The sequence below is a fragment of the Aegilops tauschii genome, chromosome 7 (genome assembly GCF_002575655.3).
Source record: "Aegilops tauschii subsp. strangulata cultivar AL8/78 chromosome 7, Aet v6.0, whole genome shotgun sequence".
Taxonomy (NCBI): domain Eukaryota; kingdom Viridiplantae; phylum Streptophyta; class Magnoliopsida; order Poales; family Poaceae; genus Aegilops; species Aegilops tauschii.
In genome coordinates, this window is record NC_053041.3 from 395,743,729 (window position 1) to 395,767,684 (window position 23,956).

Genomic DNA, 23,956 nt, shown 5'->3' on the forward strand with positions numbered 1-23,956 from the left:
CAAGTATTTATCAATTTCACAATTACTCAACTAGCACAACTTTAATATCACTATCTCCATATCTCAAAACAATCATCAAGTATCAAACTTCTCCTAGTGTTCAATGCACTTATATGGAAGTTTTTATTATGCTCATCTTGGATGCCTATCACATTAGGACTAATTTCACAATTAAAGTAAATTACCATGTTGTTTAAGACTGTCAAAATAATATAAGTGAAGCATGAGAGATCAATAATTTCTATAAAATAAAACCACCGCCGTGCTCTAAAAGATATAAGTGAAGCACTAGAGCGAAAACTATATAGCTCAAAAGATATAAGGGAAGCACATAGAGTATTCTAATAAATTCCGATTCATGTGTGTGTCTCTCAAAAGGTGTGTACAGCAAGTATGATTGTGGTAAACTAAAAAGCAAAGACTCAAATCATACAAGACGCTCCAAGCAAAACACATATCATGTGGTGAATAAAAATATAGCCCCAAGTAAAGTTATCGATAGACGAAGACGAAAGAGGGGATGCCTTCCGGGGCATCCCCAAGCTTAGGCTTTTGGTTGTCCTTGAATTTTACCTTGGGGTGCCTTGGGCATCCCCAAGCTTAGGCTCTTTCCAATCCTTGTTCCATAATCCATTGTAACACCCCGCATGTAACTTTCCATATTTGTAACTCCAACTCTTGCCATTTTCGGCTATGTGTTATGATATTCCCTCCGTGGTCGGGTTTTGTCTTTCGTTCTGCATTTTGTTCATGTCATACATTTCATATCATGTCATCATGTGCATTGCATTTGCATACGTGTTCGTCTCATGCATCCGAGCATTTTCCCCGTTGTCCGTTTTGCAATCCGGCGCTCCCACCTCCTCCGGTGCACCCCTCTTGTTTTCTTTTCATGAGCGGGTGTCAAACGTTCTCGGAATGGACCGAGGCGTGTCAAGTGGCCTTGGTATACCACCGGTAGACCACCGGTCAAGTTTCGTCCCATTTGGAGGTCGTTTGGTACTCCAACGGTTAACCGGGCATCCGCAAAGTCCTTTTGTGTGTTGCAGCAATCCCCCTCTCTAAACAGCCCAAAACCCACCAAACTCACTTCCATGCTCTAGGTCGTTCGATCAAGATCGTGTGGGCGAAAACCGCACCTCATTTGGACTCTCCTAGCTCCCTCTACCTATAAATATGTGAGACCTCCCGTATACTTTCGCAGACGAAACACTAACCACCTTCCTCTCCGCGGCCGGACGCGTCCAGCCGCCGCCGGACGAAGCCCGCAGCCACTCGCGCGTTGACACGTGGCAGCCGTCCCCGCGCCGCCGCCGCCGGCCCTCGCGGGCCCGCGCGCCTCCGCCGCCCGCCCGCCTCGCCGTGCCCCGCCGCCGCCGCCATGCCCCGCGTGCCCCGCTGCCGTCGCCTTGCCGCCGCCGGCGCGCGACCGCGCCTCGTCGCCGGCACCTCCTCCTCCGAGCGTCGTCGCCCCCTCCGGCCGCCGACCTCCACTCGCCGTCCTCTGCTCCGGCCGAAGCTCCGGCGGCCGAGCTCGAACCCTAGCCGGCGCCGTGATCCCGATCTCGATCCAGTCCAAGTGCGTTGACTTGTTCTCTCCCCCCCCCCCCCCCCGAAATTTCTAAGTCTTTAAGATTTTACAATAAGTACCCATGTTCATCATGGCATAACTCTGCATGTAGCTCCGTTTCGCGCGTGTAATATATCGAAATGTTCGCCTCGTGATGCTCTTCATTTTGTTCCATTGCACCATGTTCATTAGAGGCCATCTTGATGCCCAAATCTCTGGTGCAATAGTGCTAGTTGCTGTTATCTGCTGGTTCTTAGCAGAACTTGGAGATTTGTCATTTTTGTATCATTTAATCTGTGCAACTTATGGGCATGAGCTCTACATGTGTTTTGTTGTATGCCATGCCATCTTTCCAGTGGGGTATGCCATGTATTTTTGTGATCTCTGTGGTGACTAGCACAAGCATGCAAACTAGGCACCGTAATGTTTCTGATTTCAGGGACTTAGTAATTTCTCAAGTCTGTCTGCTGTTATTTTGTTGCCATGTAAACTTGATGCTACAGAGATATCTATGCTTATTTTGGAGATGTTAATTAAGGATGTTTCGTAGATATTGTTGTAATTGATCCATTCCTGCCCTTGTTTGCAATTATGGAGTGCATAGCATGACTCAATCTTGCTCTACTTTTGATATAAAATATTTCTGGCAGATTGTTTACGTGTTATTCAATTTTGCCAAGCTTGTTGTAGTTGTTTCATGCATGCTATGTATTTTCTCTTGACATGGATAGCTTAATAAACATGCCATATTGCTGTATGTATGCTTGTTTTGTCATGCATTGCCTTGTGGTGAGTGCATCAAGCTCACCAACATGCCTTCATATTATTGTTTCTGCCATGCTCTGTTTTCTGCCAAGTCTGGAACCAGTTAACGAAACTTGCTATGTTTGCATGGTTGCCATCATATCTTCTGGTCCTTTCTGGCTTATGGTCAGTAAGGGACTTTTGTCATATGCATTTAGTAGAACACTTCCATGCCTTTTTTTGCTATTTTAATTGCCTGTAGCATGTTGATTTCGTGCTCTAAACATTGCTACCTGATGCTGTTTCTGTCATGTCCAGTAATTTCACTAAGTCTGTGAACCTGTTATCTTTTTCACTTTTGCCATGCTTGTTTGAGCTTGATATGTTGTGATATAGCCGTAGCTCAGTGTTCATCTTTTGTCAAGCATCTCCTGTAGATTACTTCCATGTTCTTTGTTGCTATGTTGGAGTGCTGTAGCATTGTTACTTGTTGCATTTTAAGTGTTATCATGCTGTTAATCGCAGATTCGTGTCATTCTTGTTTTGCTTGCCATTTGCAAACCGTGCATCCGTTTCCGGTGATCTTTATATCGATTTCGACCGAAATCATCTCATCTTTCTAGTGGCATGCTTGGGTTGCCAAGTTACTGCCTTGTTCATCATTTTCCTTCCGGAGCACGCATATGCATCGCATATCATTTCTTGCATATCATTCAGGTATTGCATCATGTTGCTTGTGCATTTCTCGTGATTGATTGTGGTTCCGTTGCTTGTGTTCTTGTCTTGGGTAGAGCCGGGAGACGAGTTTGTGAACGAGGAACCTGTTGAGTACGCTTACGAGGATCAAGCTTTCGACAACTCTGAGAACCTTGCAGGCAAGATGACCACCCCTCGAAATCATTTCTATCTTTGCTTTGCTAGTTGTTCGCTCTATTGCCATGCTGCGTTACCTACCACTTGCTATACATGCCTCCCATATTGCCATGTCAGCCTCTAACCATCCTTTCCTAGCAAACCGTTGTTTGGCTAAGTTACCGCTTTTGCTCAGCCCTTCTTATAGCGTTGCTAGTTGCAGGTCAAGTTGAAGTTGTTCCATGTTGGAACATGGATATGTTGGGATATCACAATATCTCTTATTTAATTAATGCATCTATATATTTGGTAAAGGGTGGAAGGCTCGGCCTTATGCCTGGTGTTTTGTTCCACTCTTGCCGCCCTAGTTTCCGTCATACCGGGATTATGTTCCTTGAGTTTGCGTTCCTTACGCGGTTGGGTGATTTATGGGACCCCCTTGACAGTTCGCCTTGAATAAAACTCCTCCAGCAAGGCCCAACCTTGGTTTTACCATTTGCCACCTAAGCCTTTTCCCCCGGGTTTTCGCGAGCCCGAGGGTCATCTTTATTTTAACCCCCGGACCAGTGTTCCTTCGAGTGCTGGCCCAAACTGGGCGATGTCCGGCGCCCCCTGGGCAACCAGGGTCTATGCCAACCCGACGTCTTGCCCATCCGGTGTGCCCTGAGAACGAGATATGTGCAGCTCCTATCGGGATTTGTCGGCACATTCGGGTGGTGTCGTGGAATTGTCACGGCAGATGTCCTCGAGCTAGGACTTAGTCGTGGAGCCATCGCAGCTAGGAAGCTTGAAGGGGTTAATGCGGGACAAGGAACACGAGGGTTTATACTGGTTCGGCCCCTTACGGTGAAGGTAAAAGCCTACGTCCAGTTTGAGGTGGTATTGATTAGGGTTACGATCACCAGGGAGCAAAACTGTTATCCCCGGCTCTCGATGAGATCGTTCTCTGCCTTAAACTGCTGCCGGGTCGTCCCTTTATATAGGGAGGCTGATGCCCTGCAGCTCTCAGAGTCCCGGCCGGCTCATAAGAGTGTCCGGCTCGGACTCTCAACTATTCTTGCCTTACACTACAAGTTCTAACATAATAAAGATTGCAACTACGGGCTTTAAGCCTTATCCGGGTCTTAAGCCCATCTTTGGCCCACCGTCTTCAGACTTGGCGCCGGGCTTCTGGCAATGACCATATGAGTAACCCGGCCCCTCCTGGCGGGTGACTCTAAGGTCTATATCCTCAACATTAGGCCCCAGATTGATTTGAGCCGGCTCATGTCAATCTTCCATTCCTTCGACAGAAAACCTCCGGCTTACAATTGTGTGAAGGCCATAACCCGACGTGACGTCATCCTCTGGACTCCGGATAATCCGCCGTGACGTCATCTTCCATTAAGCCCGTTTTTTACTCCACCAGATTCGCAACGGATATTTTTCTTTACGGCCATCCCAGAAATCGAGGCGTTCATGGGGAGATAACCACGCCATGGTCTCCTTGATTCTCGCGCCTACTTATGAGCTCGCCTTATAAATAGGCCGGCCCGACGGGCTTTCAGCCACTCTTCTTCCTCCTCGCGCCACTGTTCCTCTGCTCGAGCTCGAACTCCACCGCCGCCGCCGCGCCCCCGGTCTTCGTCAACCTTGGCCGCTGCATCACCCTGACTCGGTCCAGACAAACGGCGGCGACCCCCGCACCTCTTCAGCACCGGTAAGTCCTCACTACTCCATAGGGCAGATCCGCACTAGGGCTCGAGTAGTTTGTCCGTGTTCTTCGTAGTTCATCACGGGCCTCAGTAGATTTGATTTGTACTGCCTCCTTTTGATCTTAGACTTGCATAGAACCATTGCGGTGACTGTTTAGCACCCATTTTACATGCAAGCAGCTCTCTTTTTACTGCATAAGAACCTTGTTCGAGCCCAAGAACTTCTCCAGCGTCTGTTTCTAGGTCTAGAAACTTTTCTTTTGCCCGACTGTTTTGATCCAAAAAATTTACTGTGATGTGTGAAACCTGTATTACCACACTTAGTAAAAATTGCAATCATTGAATCCCGGCGGTTTACAGTTCCGGTTTAAAGAAACCACGCGCCGTAGAACCTTCCGGCTTAAAGAAAACCATGCGCCATAAAATTTCCGGCTTAGCTGTGATAAAGCCTGTAGACAATCAAATTACTCTCAATCCCTCGGCGGCTTAAATAGCCCGATGCACTTTAATGTATACCATTAGTCCCCTTCATAAGCCGCCACCTTGTCATTGAACCGTAGATTTCTTCCGGCTCATAATTAACCCGGACGTTTTTCATTTTATCATAGACTGCCGACTTTCACCATGCCTCCCAAAGCTCCCAAAGCCTCCATCACTTGCAACTGGATGAGGTCCAATGTCACCAATGAGACCCTAGCGGATTTTGTTAACTCTGGATATCTACCCAAGAAGGACGTCATGTCCTACCGTGCCCCTGACCCGTCAGAAGAGAGACCACAGCCAAAGGACGGGGAGGTAGTGATTTTTGCAGATCATATGAGCCGGGGCTTCGCACCGCCCGGCTCAAAGTTTTTCAGAGACGTTTTGAATTTCTTTGATCTGCGGCCTCAGGACATAGGACCCAACTCAGTGTCCAATATCTGCAACTTCCAAGTGTTCTGCGAGGTGTACCTTGGAGAAGAACCTAGTCTGCTGCTCTTCAGAGAGCTTTTTTACTTGAACCGTCAGAATGAATGCGCCAATGGGCCAAGTCTGGAGTTAGGTGGCATCTCCATCCAGCGGCGTAGGGACTGCCTCTTCCCTTACGCAGAGCCGCCCAGCCACCCCAAGGACTGGAATCTGACGTGGTTTTACTGCCAAGACACGTCGCCGGCTGACGAGAGTCCGTTGCCCGGCTTTCGCCCCTCGCGTCTGGAGCCGACTCACCCACTGTCAGACAAGCTGACTCAAGCGGAACGCCAACCTCTGCTCCCCACCATCAACAAGATCAAGGCTCTTCTGGGCAATGGTCTGAATGGAATCGATCTGGTCCGGGTCTGGATATCATGGCGGGTGATCCCATTGAGCCGCCGCCCCGGCTTAATGTGCGAATACACAGGCCAAAAGGATGACCCTCAGAGACACAGCCGCAACGATCTTCCTGAAGATGTTGCAGAAGAGATGACCAAGGCTCTTCTGAACGAGAGCCTGGCAGACTGCGGGAGGACCGGGTTAGCCCCCTTCTGCAAGACTAACCCAGCCCCAGCGGTAAGCCGCTGACCTTAACATTTTATCTTCTCCTGCATATAACTTACATCTGAACCGTTTTAAGAATTCATCATTGTATTTCTCAGGCTGATGACAAGTTCTGGCGGGTCAAGTATGACCATGACGCCGCCAAAAAGGCCAGAAAGGCGAAGAAAGCCGCCAAGAAAGCCGCTCCCCGTAAGAAGGGAAGTAGGCCCACTGCTTCGGAGCTGTTGCAGCTGAGTGACAGCTCCGAGTCTGAGGTAATACCTAAACCTGTAAGCTCTTGTTATACTTGTTGCTTTAGTTCTGTCCGCCTTATCAATGTTGTTTATCAACAGGAGGACACCGGAGCCAGTAACCCGGTGGTTGAAGAGGTAATGTCACTTTCCTCCGACTCGGAGCCCTTGCCAAGGCTGAAAGTCCGAAGGGTAACCCGGAAAGTAAGCTTTTCACATCCTTTAGCTTATCAAGATCCTAAATTTGTTTTGAAGCGACAGGTTCATCAGAGCCGGCGTCACACCCGGACCAACAAGGACACCGACCTCTCCTCCGGGTTACCTGACGCATCAAGGAAGCGCCGAACTGAGGTTATTTCCCACTTGTACCCTTTTCATCCGTTGGCGGGTGTTATCCGTCAGCCACTCAATTCTTCCGACTCCAATTATCAGGAGACCTCCCCCTCTTCGGGCGACTCTATGCAGTCGAGTCTTCCGGCTTTCAAGACCGTGCCCGGGTAATGATAACCCTCGTATATTTGTTCTGATCTTTTGCTCATACTTTTTGTACTAACCTTTGTTGTTCTTTCAGTGCCCAGGCAAAGCTCACCAAGAGGGCGAAGAAAACTAAGTCGGCCGGAGAGCCGGATTTGCCTGAGCCGGAGGTGACGGTCCAAGAACCGCCAGCTGCCTCCGCCCCCGAAGCCACCACTCCAATGGACACGGCACCTGTAGAAGCTTCTGCTGACCCGGAGGCCTCCGGCTCGGCTCAACCAACAAACGACCCGGACGTGGAAATCACCCGGACCAAATTTGTTGAGCCGGGGAGGCCTACGGCACTGGCCAAGTGCTCTGCCAAGGGGGAAGTACTGCAGCCCCACCGGGTCAGTCTGGATCTAACTGGCTATGCCAACCTGAGCATTGGAGAGCTCGTCTCCGGCTACGTCAACCAAGTGCACAAGAGCCGGGACGCGGAGGTTGCCATGGTGACCCAGATCCAGCAGAAATCTGAGGTATTATCCTTCTGTCCTCTTAGTTACTTTTTCCATGCTAGCCCTCAAGCCAACGACTTAGGATTGAATATGCTGTAGACTGAAGTTCCGGCTTAGCCAATTAAACCGGTAATTTGTAGATAAGAACCTTCTATACACATTAGCCCCCAAGTGCCAAGTGTCTTTGCTTGGAAAACGCTTGGGACTTAAAATTTATATAGGAACTGTTCATGTCATAACCCGGAAATGTATGCAGGCTGCTGGGAAGAAGCTTGAGGTTGACCTTGCCGATCTCAAGAACCGGCTGAGGATGCAAGAGATGGAGACCCGGAAGGCAAACGCCAAGTTTGTATCCAGCATCGCCGCGCAAGAGAAGCTGAAAACAGAGTTTGACGCTGAGCGGAAGGCGTGGGCCGAAGAAAAGGCCGCATTGGTGAACCGGGCCGAATAGGCGGAGAAGGCTCTCTCCGAGAAGACCGCAGAGCTCTCCGGCCTAAAGCGCCAAGTGTCCCAGATGGTGGCCGCAATCTTCGGTAAGTCGTCTCACCGGCTTTCATCAAGTGTAGAATTTTATATCTCATAATTCATCCTTGTCGGCGGCTTATCTGATTCTGTTAAACAGGTCCCAGAAGTGCCAACCTCAACCAGAGCGTGGTCACCAAGCTGAAGGCCGTGTACACCCTGGTGGAGCAACTCTACACCGGGTCACAACGTGCCTTAGCTGTGGTAGCCTTATCCAACGAGGTGCCGACTCACTTGGCGGAGGTTCTTCGTCGGCTCGCCGTCCTGCCGCAACGTATCCAAGAGCTGCGACGGGCCTCTGCGAGATCCGGAGCGATCGCCGCGCTGAGCCGGGCCAAGGCTTTCCTGCCGGAGCTAGACCCGGCAGACATCGCCCTCGGCTATCCAAGTCTGAAGGAAGATGGCACGGCTTTCGACCAAAAAGACTTCGCCGCCTGCGTGAAGATCGTGCGCCCAGTGGTGACTCTTATTGGCAACGACACGGATCTGACCAAATACCAGCCGGGTTATAACGCAGAAAATCAGAGGATTCCAACCCCTCGCTATGAAGCTCTGAGTTTAATTCCGCCGGCTCGTCAGCACACCTTTGCCCCAGAAATTGACCCGGCCGGGTTAATTGACGAGGAAGCCCAATTCGAGGCGCTGAGCGGCATCGACTGGAAGTCATCGACTTTCCAGACCTTGGGGACAGCCGGAGGAGAAGAAAGAAATGAGCTGGAGACTTCCACCCAGCAGGCGTCCTAGCTTCTGCAGCCGGCTTACCAAACAATGCTCCACCCTTTTGGACTCAATGAGTCTTTGTAATAGAGTAGGACCAATAATTTTATCCTTGCCGTGCCATCGTGTATGCCTTGAATGTTAAAGTCTTGATGAAGTTGTCTCCTTTATGTTTCTCCGGGTCATTCATTCTCCTTAGCCTCAAATAATTGTCTTTAACTATCCTGCATAGAAAGACGAATCACAAGTCTCCAGGCGGCTTACCGCCCTAAGAATTATATGTCTGAGATGTATAACCCGGAATATGAATCAAAAAAGACTGGTCCTCAATTATATCCTTAATACAGCCGTAATAACACACTGAGCGGCCTGCAAGCATACTTCCGGTTTAGATAACCCGGGTAATAAGGTTGGTACCTTAATTCCGATTTACTTGTCTTAATGACACCCATTGTGTTCAACTAACACTGTAAACAAAGTTAAGCCGGCAAAATAAGACCCGGCCGTCACACTTGGAGAGAAACAGACAGAACTTGCTGGTCTTGTTTTACCATTGTCGAAATGTCTTGTAAACCGGGATTCCGAGACTGATCGGGTCTTCCCGGGAGAAGGTTTATCCTTCGTTGACCGTGAGAGCTTATGATGGGCTAAGTTGGGACACCCCTGCAGGGTATTATCTTTCGAAAGCCGTGCCCGCGGTTATGAGGCAGATGGGAATTTGTTAATGTCCGGTTGTAGAGAACTTGTCACTTGACCCAGTTAAAATACATCAACCGTGTGTGTAGCCGTGATGGTCTCTTCTCGGCGGAGTCCGGGAAGTGAACACGGTTTGAGTTATGAATGACGTAAGTAGGAGATTAGGATCACTTCTTGGTCATTGCTAGATGACGACCGTTCCGTTGCTTCTCTTCTCGCTCTCAATTGCGTATGTTAGCCACCATATATGCTTATTGCCTGCTGCCGCTCCACCGCATTACACCATCCTTTCCTATAAGCTTAAATAGTCTTGATCTCGCGGGTGTGAGATTGCTGAGTCCTCGTGACTCACAGATTCTACCAACACAGTTGCAGGTGCCGACGATGCCAGTGCAGATGATGGGATCGATCTCAAGTGGGAGTTCGACGAGGAACGTGGTCGTTACTATGTGTCTTTTCCTGATGATCAGTAGTGGAGCCCAGTTGGGACGATTGGGGATCTAGCATTTGGGGTTATCTTATTTTCAGTTGGATCTTGACCGTAGTCGTTCTATGTGTGTATTTTGGATGATGTATGAATTATATTTATGTATTGTGTGAAGTGGCGATTGTAAGCCAACTCTTTATCCCATTCTTGTTCATTACATGGGATTGTGCGAAGATGACCCTTCTTGCGACAAAACCACTATGCGGTTATGCCTCTAAGTCGTGCCTCGACACGTGGGAGATATAGCCGCATCGTGGGCGTTACATCCATCAAATCTTTACCCAAAACTTGAAAACTTCACGTCCAGCTCGAGGGAGAGGGCGAGCTGCTTGATGTGGTGACGGGCGTCGATGTGGTCGATGGTGCGCGGGCCCAGCCAGCTTGCGACCGGGCTGCAGGGAGTCGGATTGGCCGAAGCCGGACGGCCACGCCAGCTGGATTGCGGGGGAGGGTCTTGCTGGCGCCGGGCTTTCGGAGCCAGCTCGTCACCAGCCGTCAGGGCGCGGTTGCACCGGGTTCGGGTCCGGCCTGAATGAGCATCGTTGGAAGGCGGGAAAGACGTTGTGTTCGGCTGCTCGGGATCCTTGGTGCAGGGTGAGACGGACGCTGGGGGATGGTCGAGGCGGTCCTGCTGCGTATTCACGGCGCCGAGTAACTCGCGCATGCGCTGCAGGCGCTCCTGCAGCTCCTCGCCCTGCAGCTGCTCCAGGCCCGTAGCGGCCGCCTGCGCGGCGTGCATGTTCTTGACGGGGGTGTTGTAGACGGGCGGGATCGCGCCCAGAGCGTGGCCGATGGCGGCGCCATGGGTCCGCACCTTGGCAACCCGGTTGGGCTCGACCACGGCCGGCATGAAGCCATACGCCGCGTCGTGCTCCCATTGAATGGACTCCAGCCGGCGCTGCGCAACAGCGAGCGTCGTGGCCTCATCCAGCAGGCGCTTGCGCTCCTCATCAAGCTGGGCCTGGGCTTGGGTGGCGTTGATGTCAGTGGTGATGGGGATGCCGAGGTTCTGCATCGTGGCGCGCAGCGAGTCGGCCATGCTGGCGCACTTCGCTGCGGCCTTGGAAGCAGCGGCCTTTCTCGGGCGCTAGAGGAAGTGGAGCCAGAGTCGGTGACGAGCACCTCCACACGGATGCAGTGGTCCGCCACGTCGTCGGAGATGCCACTGCCGAGCGGGACAGGCGAGTTGGTGACGTCGAGCGCCCCGTTGGGGTACTCATCGGGGGCCCGCAACGCGCCGAGGGGAACGCCCAACGAGGCAATGAAGCCGGTCGGCGCCGCGTCGGGCACGGGGACCAGGCTGTGCACACTGAGCTCGCTAGAGTCGATGAAGGGCCGTGTCTGGAACATGTCTTCGGCCGACACCTCAAGCTGCCCCATGGGATGGCTAAAGAGAGGGATAGGTGAGAGGAAACCGGTGGGCTCCAGAGGCGAGGTTGGTACGAGCAAGCGTGAGACACAAGACGTACCCAGGTTTGGGACTCTCCGGAGAGATAACACCCCTAGTCCTGCCGAGTTTGATTTGTATGAGGTGGATACAAGCTTGCTCCTAGAGCTGTTTTGGGGAGGAAGGACGACACGCCAGTGCATAGGCTGCTCCTTCTCCGTGGGTGTGTGTGAGTGTTCTACTAGATTCTAGCCCTTTGCATGGAGGGGCGCCGGGGGGTCTTATAGGCTGCCCCCCCCCCCCGGGGGGGTTACAATGGTAAAGTTACATGGGCGCGGGGCCGGGATGTCAGTGTCTAGGAGCCGGCAGTGGGAGCCGCGGGGCCGCGGGGTCCGCCCGATGCGGGTCTCGCCTGGTCCGTCGGGTGCGGGCTGTACCGGGCCCGCCAGGCGCGGGTACGGCCGGCTGCTGGATATTGTAGGCACGCCATGCCGGACGTCATGGGATGGCCGCCCCGTCTTGCTACAGGGTTGCGCCTCTGAGACGCCGCCCGCCCAGGCGGTGGCTTGGTCGGCACCATAGTCGCGCCCGCCGGGGCCAGCGTAAACGGGGGCGGACTGTGGCCATGCCCGCTTGTCGATGGAGGTATGTCTTCTGGGAAGCGGCCGGCATGCGCCAGCCGGCTGGCCGGGTTGCGACATCTGGCCAGGTTGCGCTGGGAAGCCGGCCAGGGACGCGTCGGGTTGAGGGGCGTTGCCAGCCCTGATGTTTTTGAAAGGATCCGGGTTTCGTTGCCTGCCCGGGGTCCATCCCCCTGACAGAGTTAATGGGTTGTTACATGGGGATGTCCCGTCCCGTGTTGTGATATTTGTAATGAACGGTTGTAATCTTTGTCCTAATTAATATATGGGGTGTTTTTTTAAAGGTGATCGGATGGAAAAGTACAAATTTTATAATTGCCTCTTGAACATAATTCCAACAAAAGTTGTAAGAAATGAACGGCTAACCCAAAAATAACCATGTTATGTTTCATCTTCTCTAAGTTACATCCTTCTATAATCATCAAGACCAAGATTCAATGAAGTTCCAAATTTGGCGAAAAAAATCCCTATAAAAAACCTAATAGAACTCTATCTAGATTAGAAAATAAATTAGAATAATAAATCCAGTCAAAGTTTAGGACGATGCAAACAATTCTAAAACACAAAGCTTCCATATTGTCCGAACCTTTGTTCTCAATCTACTCACACAATTACTTTTATAGAGTAAGTAAGTTCAACGTAATATTTGCTTAGCCGGTATTGTACATCGTCAATAATAGGTACCCCACGGTTGTGATAAGTATCTACATTTTAGCACTCAAGTACATAGTGAAGTCATAAATAATACTAAAAACTCCATTCATCATCTAAGACAAAATACAATCTTCCTTGTACCGTTGTTATACGAACGCATCTATAATTCTTACCTCATGGCAAGGGTAGGGGGAGGGCTAATAGCTCAAAGTACATAGTGAAGTCGTAAAGAATACTAAAAACTCGATTCATCATCTAAGACAAAAGACAATCTTCTTTGTACCGTTGTTATACGAACGCATGTATAATTCTTACCTCATAGTAAGGGTAGGGGGAGGGCTACAACTTTAACCCAGTGATGAAGCCACGTTCAGTTGTGTGGTCAATTGACTACAAAACTTTTTGGCCAAAAGCCCGAAACAACATATACATCTAGAAATTAATGCCAGATTGTTTTAAAAAAATCATATGAACACATATATTTGGCCACACAAATTTTAGTTAACTACACAAGGATGAAGTCTTGCATCGCCACTGCTTTAACACAACCCAAAAACATAAGAAAGCATGTGTGCACTATTAGGTCCAATCCAACATCCCTTGGCCCACCTCCTTCTTTTTGAGAATTCCTAGACCCGCCCCTGTCTTGCGGGCTCTATACAATGAAGCATTGAGATCCACATATTTTATATCTCTACACGACATAGCATTGTACTCATCCTGATGAGCCAGTTATTTAACTTGTATCGATTCATGTTAGGCATCGAAATGACTTAATGATAAAGTAATACTTGACCCTGGACCACATTGACCTTGTTTTGACATGGCGATTCTATAGAATTGAAGCCATTAAGGTGTTAAGTTAGTATGCTAACACGAAGGTGATGGAAATATTTGAATCTCAAAGCACGATCAGACATTATATCTAGGGATATCGACTCAAAAGGGGGCATTAATATAGCCCATGGGTAATACTCAAAAAAAAAAAAAAAGCCCACGGAGTAGCAACATTTTTTTCCTTCTGTTTTAGAATAAAAGGAGAACTTCCAACAACCACTTAGTGACGACAATGGTTATATGCAACTGTATATTACATCATTGTCAAAAAAAAATGATAGAACTATAAAAAGTGAAATACCGGGCTTTTAGTTGGTAAAGGTTGACTACAAACCAAGCATGCCTTTAGCATACGCGAACCTCCTAATGAGCCAGCAGTTGCTTGCAAAGCACGGGCAAATCCCGACCATACCCATCTACAACAATTGTACACATAAAAAGAATCACTTTTTTCTGTTGTAACATTGTCTCACTGTGTTTTTTGGTTAGACGTTTTATTTACTTAGGACTGAAGTATATATAAATTTGAACGCATGTTCTCCAAAACGTCGTTGTATATTTCTGCAACGGGTGCACTCCTTCGGGTTAACAATACACATCGGACACTATTACACCGTGATTCATCTCGCAAAAATAATTTTATGTCACATATTACATCTTTCTGCTAGTAGTAGTTTTTTTTTTAGCGTGAATGGCAGGTGCTCTGCCTTTGCATTATAGAAGAGGGAAAATGGTCCAGTTAATAGGGAAACCGGACCCGAAAACCATACACGCGCGGTTAATATGGGAAACCGGCAAAAACCACACCCAACAACTCATGGCACATCATCTGTGCCGGAAACAAGAGCCCCCAGGCCTAGGAACGGAGGCCATGCCTTGTATCCAACAAAGACGAACTCTGCAAACACCCACAAACTCTCTACAATGGCAGCACACCGAAGTGCACCCTGGCAACAGAAGTGGTCAAGCATTGGCCTGAACTAATGCGTGCACCGCCTCGATCACCTTGGGCGTGTGTTCCTTCTTGTACATCTGCAGATAGTGTTGCATCTTCTCATTCAGGTCTTCCTCAGATGCTTTTCCTTTGCTCTTGAGTGTTGGAACCTCTCCAAAGGCCTCCGCCCGCCTATACTCCGCGCGCTTGGCTACAGGAATGTCGCAATCTTTGTTTTTCTTGTCCAAACGGCAGCTTCGTCGCTCAAAGAGAGAAGGGGCAGCCTCTCCCACCTGCAAAACTTGAGGCGAGCTCGACACAGTGAGAGCAAGCTCTTCGAGGAACTCCCCCCGCGGAGAGGAGGCTCTCCCAAGAGGCTCATCTGCACCCATCTGGATCAGCTCCTTTGAAGGCTTCCCGGTGCAAGGAGCACTGGAAACCTTCGGCTCCTCCAGTGTCGACATCCCGGGTAGGACAGAAGCCAAGTCAGGAGGATCATCCTCGAGCATGACCTTTTCCAAGGCAGGCGGATCATCAACGGACTGAGCCTTCTCACTCAACTCAGCTGAGCAGCCAGCCACAACAAGCGCACTGCAATCCTCACCAACGGCCACAGCAGGAGGAGCAGATTCAACATTGGCAAGGTCTTGGCTGCCCCCGATATCTTCCATAGGTTCCCATAGGCTTGAGACTTGAGCAGTCCAACTCTCCACAGCAGCAACCAAGTCTTGAAGAGGCTTGAACAACACCTCAAGACGAGCAGCGAACAAGGCCTGTAACTCAGCGCCGAGCGCCTCCGCCTGAGCTGCAAGGAGAGGCCGCAAGGGCTCCAAAACAGCAGGAGGCACGCCGGGGACAACCGCCGGCACGACACCATCAGTCGCAGGGTTGTCTTGACGAGAAACCATCGAAGCCCAAGTGCGACCAGGTCGAAGAAGTGGGGCTGGAGGCGATCCGCTGCAGGGGGGAGGCCGCTGACGAGGCCCGGTAGGCGCGAGGGGGGGACGGCGAGGTTCTGAACCGGCAGGATGCCGTGCCAAGCACTCCCGCTCGCATGGCCGGATTGGCCACATCCCAAGCACCGGACAGGGCCGTGGCAGCCCGCGACGAAGTGGTCCGACGCCAAGCACCGAAAGCAGAGGCCGAAAGTCCTCTGCTTGAAAGTGCGAGGCAGTCCAGCATCCTTCCTGGGAGGGGGAGCAGCCACCTTCTCCAGGCTCGGGCGGCGCCGTCTCCCAACCTCCACCCAAGCCGGGGCGGCCGGGGCCAGAGCGGCGGGCGCCGGGGTCGGAGCCGCAGGGGCCGGAGCGGCCAGGTCCGGGGCGGCCGGGGCCAGAGCGGCGGGCGCCGGGGTCGGAGCCGCAGGGGCCGGAGCGGCCTGCGCCGGTGCCGGAGCAGCAGGGGCCGGAGCGGCCGGCGCCGGGGTCGGAGCCGTAGGGGCCGGAGCGGCCGGCGCCGGTGCCGGAGCAACAGGGGCCGGAGCGGCCGGCGCCGGGGTCGGAGCCGCAGGGGCCGGAGCGGCCGGCGCCGGTGCCGGAGCAGCAGGGGCCGGAGCGGCCGGCGCCGGGGTCGGAGCAGCAGGGGCCTGAGCGGCCGGCGCCGGGGCCGGAGCAGCAGGGGCGAAAAGAACGACCGCCGGAAAGGAGCGCGGGTCGGGATCCGGGTCAGGGCCTTCATCCCCGGCCGGGCTGGGAGGGGGAGGGGGAGGGGCGGCGGCGGGGGGGGGGGGCTACGGGGGCCATGGGCGAGGGCGGCGGAGGGGGCTGCGCAGTGGCGGCGGCGGCGGCCGCCAGCGGAGTCGCGGGAGGCTAGGGTTTCAGGATGGGGGTGCCGTGCCGTACGAAGCGCTTCTTTTCTCCCACCTTGGATCCTGCTAGTAGTAGTACGAGTATGTTTTAAGCACAAAATGTATTCGCAAAAAAAAAGCACATCAGAAATGAAAACATGTGTTTCTGGATAGAGACGCACCGTAGGCCAACTAGCACTCTAGCAGCCACAAATGAATTGTGCGCGCGCATTCTTTTTTTGTGGCAACCAATTGGGAGACTTGGCGTGACAGCCAAAAAGAGAGTTTCCCGCAGGGGTAGGTAGGTAGGTACTTTGCCCAATCCATATGTGTTCTGTTGCGCAGGGTGCATCTACCTGTTTGGTCGCCTGTTGCTGCAGCCAAGTTGCTGTTCGAGTCACCTAAATTTTTCTCCGTGTTTCCACCACACACACACACAGAGACAAACCCTCAAAAGAGCACTGCTCACCAGACTGCTGGCAAGACCTCACTACTGATTGCCCTACATAAGCATGTGTTTAGTCAGAGATCAAGCTGTTGTTAACTTGCGGCAACTTACCTAACCATGCAGTCCTGATGCTATTAGGCCTGCTGATTTGGGTGGCATTTCTTTGTTTTTGTTCTTCTGATTTGGTCAGCATTTCTGTAGAATTTTGACGAAAGCCGAAAACCTCGCACTCCAAACATGCCTGCATATATTTTGTTCAGATGGAGGATGGCTGGTCACCATGCACTTCATGCTCCCATAGAGACATCTCTGCAAGTTGGAACACACGAATTTGAAGCATTTTTACATGCAAAATTCATGTGCCCGGGTACACCTCGAATGACATAATATGATAGTACAATTTTGCATGTCTTCATGTGGCTGCACAGCACAAAAGAAGTGCAGAAACAGCATGAGAAATGGGCAAAATATTTTGCATAGCCAAACACAGCAGGGATTTCACAGCCGGCTTCCGTTGACAACCATCAGATTTGAATGGCACAAGAAATGTACTTTACAGTTCTTTCAATCAAGCAATTTGCTCTTACAGGAATGCTTACAGGATTTCCAGCATATCCGAATCGCTTATATTTCCACTAGCAAAAAACAAACCTTTTGAAAACAGAAAAAAAAAAAAAAAAACAGATTAAGAACGAAGCGACTTGGCAAGGAGTATAGAGCACCAAGATCCTATACCACTAACTACAGAATCAACATGTATTAACGGTTTCAGCGGAGTTATTGATTGCGAGCTATATCTAATTTGCCCCATAGCCACGCGGATGCGACTTTTGCCACCTCCATGCGACAGACAGGCTTTCCTTCAGATCGGTGTGTTGAGCAGTCCAGTTGAGCTCACTGTTGATCTTGGTAGGGTCACTGAATACTTCAGCATAGTCTCCTGGCCTCCTGCTGAGGTACTCAATTTTGATGTCAACCCCAGTTGCCTGCTTGCAGGCATCGACAAACTCCTTAACGGAACGGCCTGAATAGAGGAGATGGATATGGGCATGATTTGACAGTACAACTTCAGTTAATTCTTCAAGCATGATAACAAAGTTGCATAACCTTTACATGGTTTTTTTTTCTAATGTAAGATCAGTAAAGAATACCCCTTTGGTTCTTCTCAACTAACTCTTTGCATGTTCTTCTATGCCAATTTTCATATATAAATGATATGCTTTGTCCTTGTGTGAGCAAAGAATTAACTGCGATTAAGTAAAATTAGAAAGAAATCTAGTATTGTCAAACCTCTTCCAGTGCCAACATTATAAATGCCAACTCTACTAGGCTCTGCCTTGTTGAGTGCTTTCACATGAGCATCTACTAGATCTGTGACATCAATGTAGTCTCTTATGCAGGTTCCATCAGCTGTAGGATAATCTATCCCTTTAACCTGCAATTGATTTGTCAAAATCCATCAGCTTCACCCCTTACTCACTGATTGCACTTAAAACACAGGCGTGCTACTTACTATGAAGCAGAGAGCATAAGCATTATATACCATATTAATAATATAATCCAAACATGCACAACTTGATACGCGAACCTGCTCCAGTCAATATACAAGAAAAAAAATACCTTCAATCCTGAAATGACTCCTAGTGCTGCATCAAAGCATGCTCCAGATATTCTTCCATGCTCTCGTAGCTCAGGCCTAGGAGCCTCACCTAATCTTCCCTCCGGGTCTGATCCAATGACATTGAAATATCTAAGACAAAAGTTTTCATGTCAGTCAAAGTCAATTCTGTGTTCATCAATTCCTAACTTGTACAAATATCCCACCTTAAAATCATGACAGCCATATCTGTTCTCTTTGAGAAATCTAGTATGATGTCCTCTGCCATTTTCTTGGCTTTTCCATAGGGGTTAATTGGCAACTGTGTAAAGATACATATAAAGCAATTAGGAAAATAATACAAAAATATCGGAATGTTCCGACAAGGTAAATAGATTTTGTTTTGCGCGAATACAGGTACATACATGAAACTAGCAATAGCAAAGTAAAGAGTAAAATATTTAAGTAGCAGCACTGAATTTTGCCTTTTCAATAATTGGAAGATGAAATACCCAGAAACATTGCCTTCATAAGGCCATCTTAAAAATAGTAGCCTACACTTCTAGAAGCCATGTTATAAATAATCGCCTGCACGTCTACAAGTCATCTTAAAAATACCTACCTGAGGTGTGGTTTCTATTATAGGCATCTTCTCTGGTTCTCCATAAGTTGCACAGGTACTAGAGTAAATAAGTGTCTTGACTCCATGAGAAGCCATAGCCTCCAAAATCAGTAAGGTGTTTGATGTAATATTGTGATAATACCTGCCAAGTAGTCGAGACTGTCAAATCTATAACAGCGTTATCTGGAGAACTACAAAATAAGTGCATGATTGAGTGGTTGACATTACAGTGATCCATGGACTAATTACAACATTAGTTTTTTGGAAGGAAAGGAAATTGAGTGTCTTTTTCCCTAGAAGAATATGTTTAGGTCATTCTACCCAAGTGCGTGTGTAAGGTGGGTGAGGCTTCACAGGTGAAGTGTGTCAAACTGTCAATAAGGTGATGGCTTACCTAAGGGGTTCCATTGTACTCTCACCCACATAGGCAACAGCCGCAAAGTGCATCACAGCATCAAATGCATTTTCAGAAAATATCTTGTTGACCTGGAGTCCGGTTAAGTGAATAACAAGAACAATATAACTGTAAAGGACAACATGCTGCAGGTAGTGTTATAAGCATAAAATTAGGATACAGATTTTTGATCCCCAAGATCTGCATAGATGAATTGAAGTCTCCCAGGCTCCGGAAACAATTCTTGGAGAACCTTTACTGCTCCTTTATTTCCTCTAGAAAGATTGTCCTACAAGAATAAACATTAACTTATCATCAAGGATGAAGAAGATCCACCAAATGAATCACTCCTTCAGATATTCAAAAATTCCACAGAAAGATAAACGGAATTACCACAATGGTAACTCGATAGTTGTCTTTTAATAGCCGTAATGAGGCATGTGAACCAATATAGCCAGCTCCTCCTGTCACTAAGACATGGGTAACCCCAGGTTCATGACGAGAAAACTGCAGCGGTACATGAACCAAAATCAGCTCTACAGTTGTGAATTTAAGTGAATATAAATATAGTAATACCATGATAATCATGTAATCATAACAAAGAGGACAAAATAAAGGACCTTGCATGAAGTGATGAAAAGCGTGAGCAAAAGAAGTTGATACACACTTTACTTTCCTATCCAACACTTCAAATCAAATTGGAAAGTAAATGATTTTTGTCTGGCTCATCTACTAATAACTAAAAAAAATTCTTCAGCTCCAGTGATATCATACCCAAGCTTCACCGCACATATACAATGCAAATTTATATATGTACTCCCTCCGTCCGGTAAAGAATGTGCATTTGGCTTTAAAATTTGTCCACAAAAGAGTGCACTTCTATCTTTCCAATGCACTTTAAAGTAGAAAAAAATGTTTCTCTCTCATCACAAGGTAATCAAGACCAATAAGACTAGCCACAATGGGTAGTAACATAGACTAGTAACATGCACATGTTACTAGTCTATGTTACTACCTCTATAGTGGGGAGTAACATATGTGTGGCAACATGCAACACTTCATTTATTAGGCTATAGACTCATTTTGCCTTGATATGTGTGATGTTACTCATACTACTAGTAACTAGCTATGTTACCACTTTCCTCCATTTCTTCATTTATTGCTTGCCACATCATCTATTTTATCTAGATATGTGTGATGTTATACTACCTATGTTACTCCCAATGTGGGTAGTCTAACATTCTACACATGGTCTCCTTAATTTCTACATGCACTTAGCTCATTGGGGGTTGGGTAATTAAAGAGGAGAGAGATGGTGGCTTGCACCTTTCCAATGCATTTTTTACTCCACTCCATACACAAAGTCAATGTAGTTTTTTAACTGCAATTAGCAAAAGCCTTTAAAATGTCATACAAAAAAAAACACTGCGCTATATAATTAACCTGTAAATTCAGAGATCTGACATATCTACATCTGCAAATTCACCAAATAGTTTTTCTTCAACAGGAAAAGTCAGGGGTATTTATTGAGATGGCTTAGCTGTCATAATATACAACTACCACCTTATTGATGAAAGATCCAATTTGTTAGGATGCATTAGGCCCACAACTTACCAAACCAAGAAGTCGCAACAAACAGTCATGGAAGTTCAAGTTGGACCATGACCTAATGTAAACTAGAAAGCAATGCAAAGACTATTGGCTGGAGGGATGTCACTTTCATCATCTGCTTGCTAGCACTACTAAGAGTGCCTAATATGAGCGTGGACAAAACTAGAATATTTATCATTCTTTTTATGTTCATTATACAAGGATGTATTCAATAACCCAAGTGATGATATGCTTTTCTGTTACGCCTACAGTTGCTTGAGACTAAAACAAACTATTCGATGAAGTGCCCAGCAAGAAAACAAAAAAGGAAGGAACTTAGAAAGGTGTAATCAATACCTATAGGTAGATATGTGACCTTTAATTTGTGTGCTATTAAACGTGAGGAAAAACTGATTCCGAAAGCAAATTAAAAAGAATATGATTGGAGGGAAAAGGATAAGAGATACGTGGACATCTTACCACACTATTGCCACCAAAACCAGGAGATTGCTTCAGAACAAATATACAGAGTGCTATGAAGAGCAGGGCCACAATGACTTTCCCAATATTATGTGGTTTACGCCTAGCATCAAAGTACTCCATCCCTATCAACAACAAAAGTATAGACCATAAGGGATTAAGCTGAAGCATACTCGTGGTCAGACCAATGGAGCAACCAAGTAGATTAGAACAATGAATAAGAGAGAGATGAACCTCACAGAAAATAACTTTCTCTTTGTTAAATATATGCAGTAACCAGTAAGTATACTGTTGACTTGCTTGAAATGTGATCGCAACAAAGTGACAGCTTTGCTTAAAGGCTAAATTGGTATGGGTGCACATGTCCAGTTGACTTCAGTTCAAATACTGCACCTAATTGCTTTACTTTCACTTGCCTACCTTCCTAGCAACTTGCATCTCTAGTGTCTATGTAAGGAGCATTACTTCAGGCAGAAGAAACACCACTGAAAACAGTGCCAACAGAAACACTACGGGGCTGTTTGGTTGGTGCCCATGCCAGCCCTACCAAAACGAAGGCTTGCCAAAATTTTGGCGCAGGAATTTGCCGCCAGGAATTCGCCCGCTGGCTACTACAGAATCACATAGCGTGACCAAATAATTGGCAACAATCAAAAAACTTGGCCATGATCCAAACGCCTATTGGTCAACGACCAAAATTTTGGAAGGGCAGCTGTGCGGTGCCATCCAAACAGCCCCTACGACTTTCAGTGTGAAACAACACAGTTTCACTAACAAGCATGCTAAGCATCACCGTGGAAAGCTAAGCATGCACTTGTACACAAGTGAATCCCATTGTAAGCTCTAAAAAAGGACAGCTTTTTCAGGTGGAGTATTGAAAATAATAATATCACATTGTATCATGGGGCATGGATTCGATAGACAAATTAAGCAAAAACAATGCCCACCCACAACTGGTTGGCGCACATGCCCAAGGACTATTGGGGTGAAAAGCCATGGCAATTAGGCGTATATATATCTAAAGAAACAGTAATAGCTAAGATGAAGGGCAGAGAGATCTACCAGCCCTAGGCTGTGTTCCCCTCCTGTTTGCAGGGATCATGTAAGAATTCTTCTCCTTGAGACGAACTATCTAATGGTGGAACCTCTACTCGCCGCCGCCACTGCCGCCGCCTTGATCTTTTTGCCAATGGTGGAATCCCTACAGAACCAGCACACGGCATGTGTAAGTCACAAGGACACAAAAAATCACCCCCAGAGCAAGCGAATGATAAGAATCCACATGGCCATAGGGCGGCCAATTCCAACAGGGCAAGAACAGCATTGCAATTCCAAACAAGGATCAACAGCATTAGATAGAGCATTGGGCACCAATTGGCCAAAAAAAAAACAGGTTCAAAAGTCAATTCGCCGGTCTTGATCTCGAATTCAGAAAAGGACAAAGGAAATTAAAAGCGCAAGATCTCGAGTTCAAGAGAGTGCCGCCGGGATGGAGTTTTCAGGCGTGGCAACCGCAGTAGATCCGAAGAGAGCAGCACGGAACAACGACGAGAGAAATCGAAGCACATTTACTTCTTATTATTACCTTATCCTCCAGGGGAAAAAAATCGCAAACACGAACAGCTCGAAGAGAAGAAGCCAATGCATCAGAACCCAGTAATCCCCAAAACGCATCCCCCCCCCCCCCCCCCCCACCCCCCATCCGTGGATAAGGAAAAGAAAAACCCAATTTCCGAACCGAATCGCATCAATGTCGCACTTTTGCCGCCTCAATCCGAACCAAACATCACGAATGTCCAACTACAAAAGACGCAAGCATGAGGAAACCCCCGATCCGCAACAAAGTCCCGCGGCCGCGAAGCCAGATCAAGAAAATGCAGCTGAGGCGGCAAGAGCTCACCGTGCGCGCGCAGGGAGACAGAGGGAGTGAGGGGCAGCTCCAATCAAGCAGGGCGAGAGAGGAGAAGCCTCCGTCCGGGAGGAGAAGTAGGAGAAAACACGGGAGAGGAGGGGGGTCGTTGGGGTGGTGTTCTGGACCAAGTCCCCTCTCTCTCCTCTCCTCTCCTCTCCTCTGTCTGTCTAGAGAGAAGAGAAGTAGAGTTGCAAAAGTCCTTGCTTTGCTGTTGCTTCCTCTCTCCACCTCCCTCTCGCCGTTTCTTGCTTTTCTTTCTCACTCTAGGTCCAGGAGGTGACTGCACACTCTATCTCTCCACCTTGAAACCAGGACTGAATCTCAAGTTTCAGAATTTATTACTCGCATTGTTTGTTGTTGGGAATCTATCACCACCTACACTGCACTGCGAACTTTTCTTCGTGCATCTTTTTTTTTCCTTTCTTTTCCTACCTTTCTCTTGCATTTACGAGCCAGCATCAGAGTACATGTCAGCACTCTAGGGAAGCAGGTCAGCGTCAAATCGATCTGATGACGAGACACTACCTGACATGATACTTGTACAGTGTACATGTCAATCTGCTAAGGATTGGTATTTATAGTTTGTTTTTTTAACTCCTCCAAAAATGTAAAATATTCTCTCTGTAAAGAAATATAGGAGTGCCTGGATCACTAGTAGAGGGGTAGTTTATATTAT

General features: G+C 48.3%; 1 protein-coding gene across 1 annotated transcript; it reads right to left on the bottom strand.

Moving 5' to 3' along the window:
- Nucleotides 1-17,181: 17,181 nt before the first annotated feature.
- LOC109753089 (probable UDP-arabinose 4-epimerase 3) lies at nt 17,182-23,590 on the bottom strand. Its single transcript, XM_020312019.3, has 11 exons — nt 23,269-23,590; nt 22,431-22,569; nt 21,369-21,493; nt 19,692-19,805; nt 19,480-19,587; nt 19,299-19,390; nt 18,905-19,046; nt 18,510-18,604; nt 18,306-18,435; nt 17,976-18,120; nt 17,182-17,709 (listed from the first exon to the last, which is right to left on the bottom strand). Exons 2-11 carry the CDS (start codon nt 22,468-22,470, stop codon nt 17,483-17,485), a joined length of 1,218 nt encoding a protein of 405 aa, XP_020167608.1. The 5' UTR covers nt 22,471-22,569; nt 23,269-23,590; the 3' UTR covers nt 17,182-17,482.
- Nucleotides 23,591-23,956: the final 366 nt, after the last annotated feature.

Bases quoted from the DNA above. Each gene is read 5' to 3' on its own strand.
- LOC109753089 (XM_020312019.3), bottom strand. From the start codon at position 22,470: ATGATCCCTGCAAACAGGAGGGGAACACAGCCTAGGGCTG. The intron at 18,605-18,904 runs GTAGGTATTTTT...ATCTTTACACAG, and splicing joins TAATAGAAACCACACCTCAG to TTGCCAATTAACCCCTATGG. The intron at 18,121-18,305 runs GTATTTTTTTTC...AATCAATTGCAG, and splicing joins GAGTCATTTCAGGATTGAAG to GTTAAAGGGATAGATTATCC.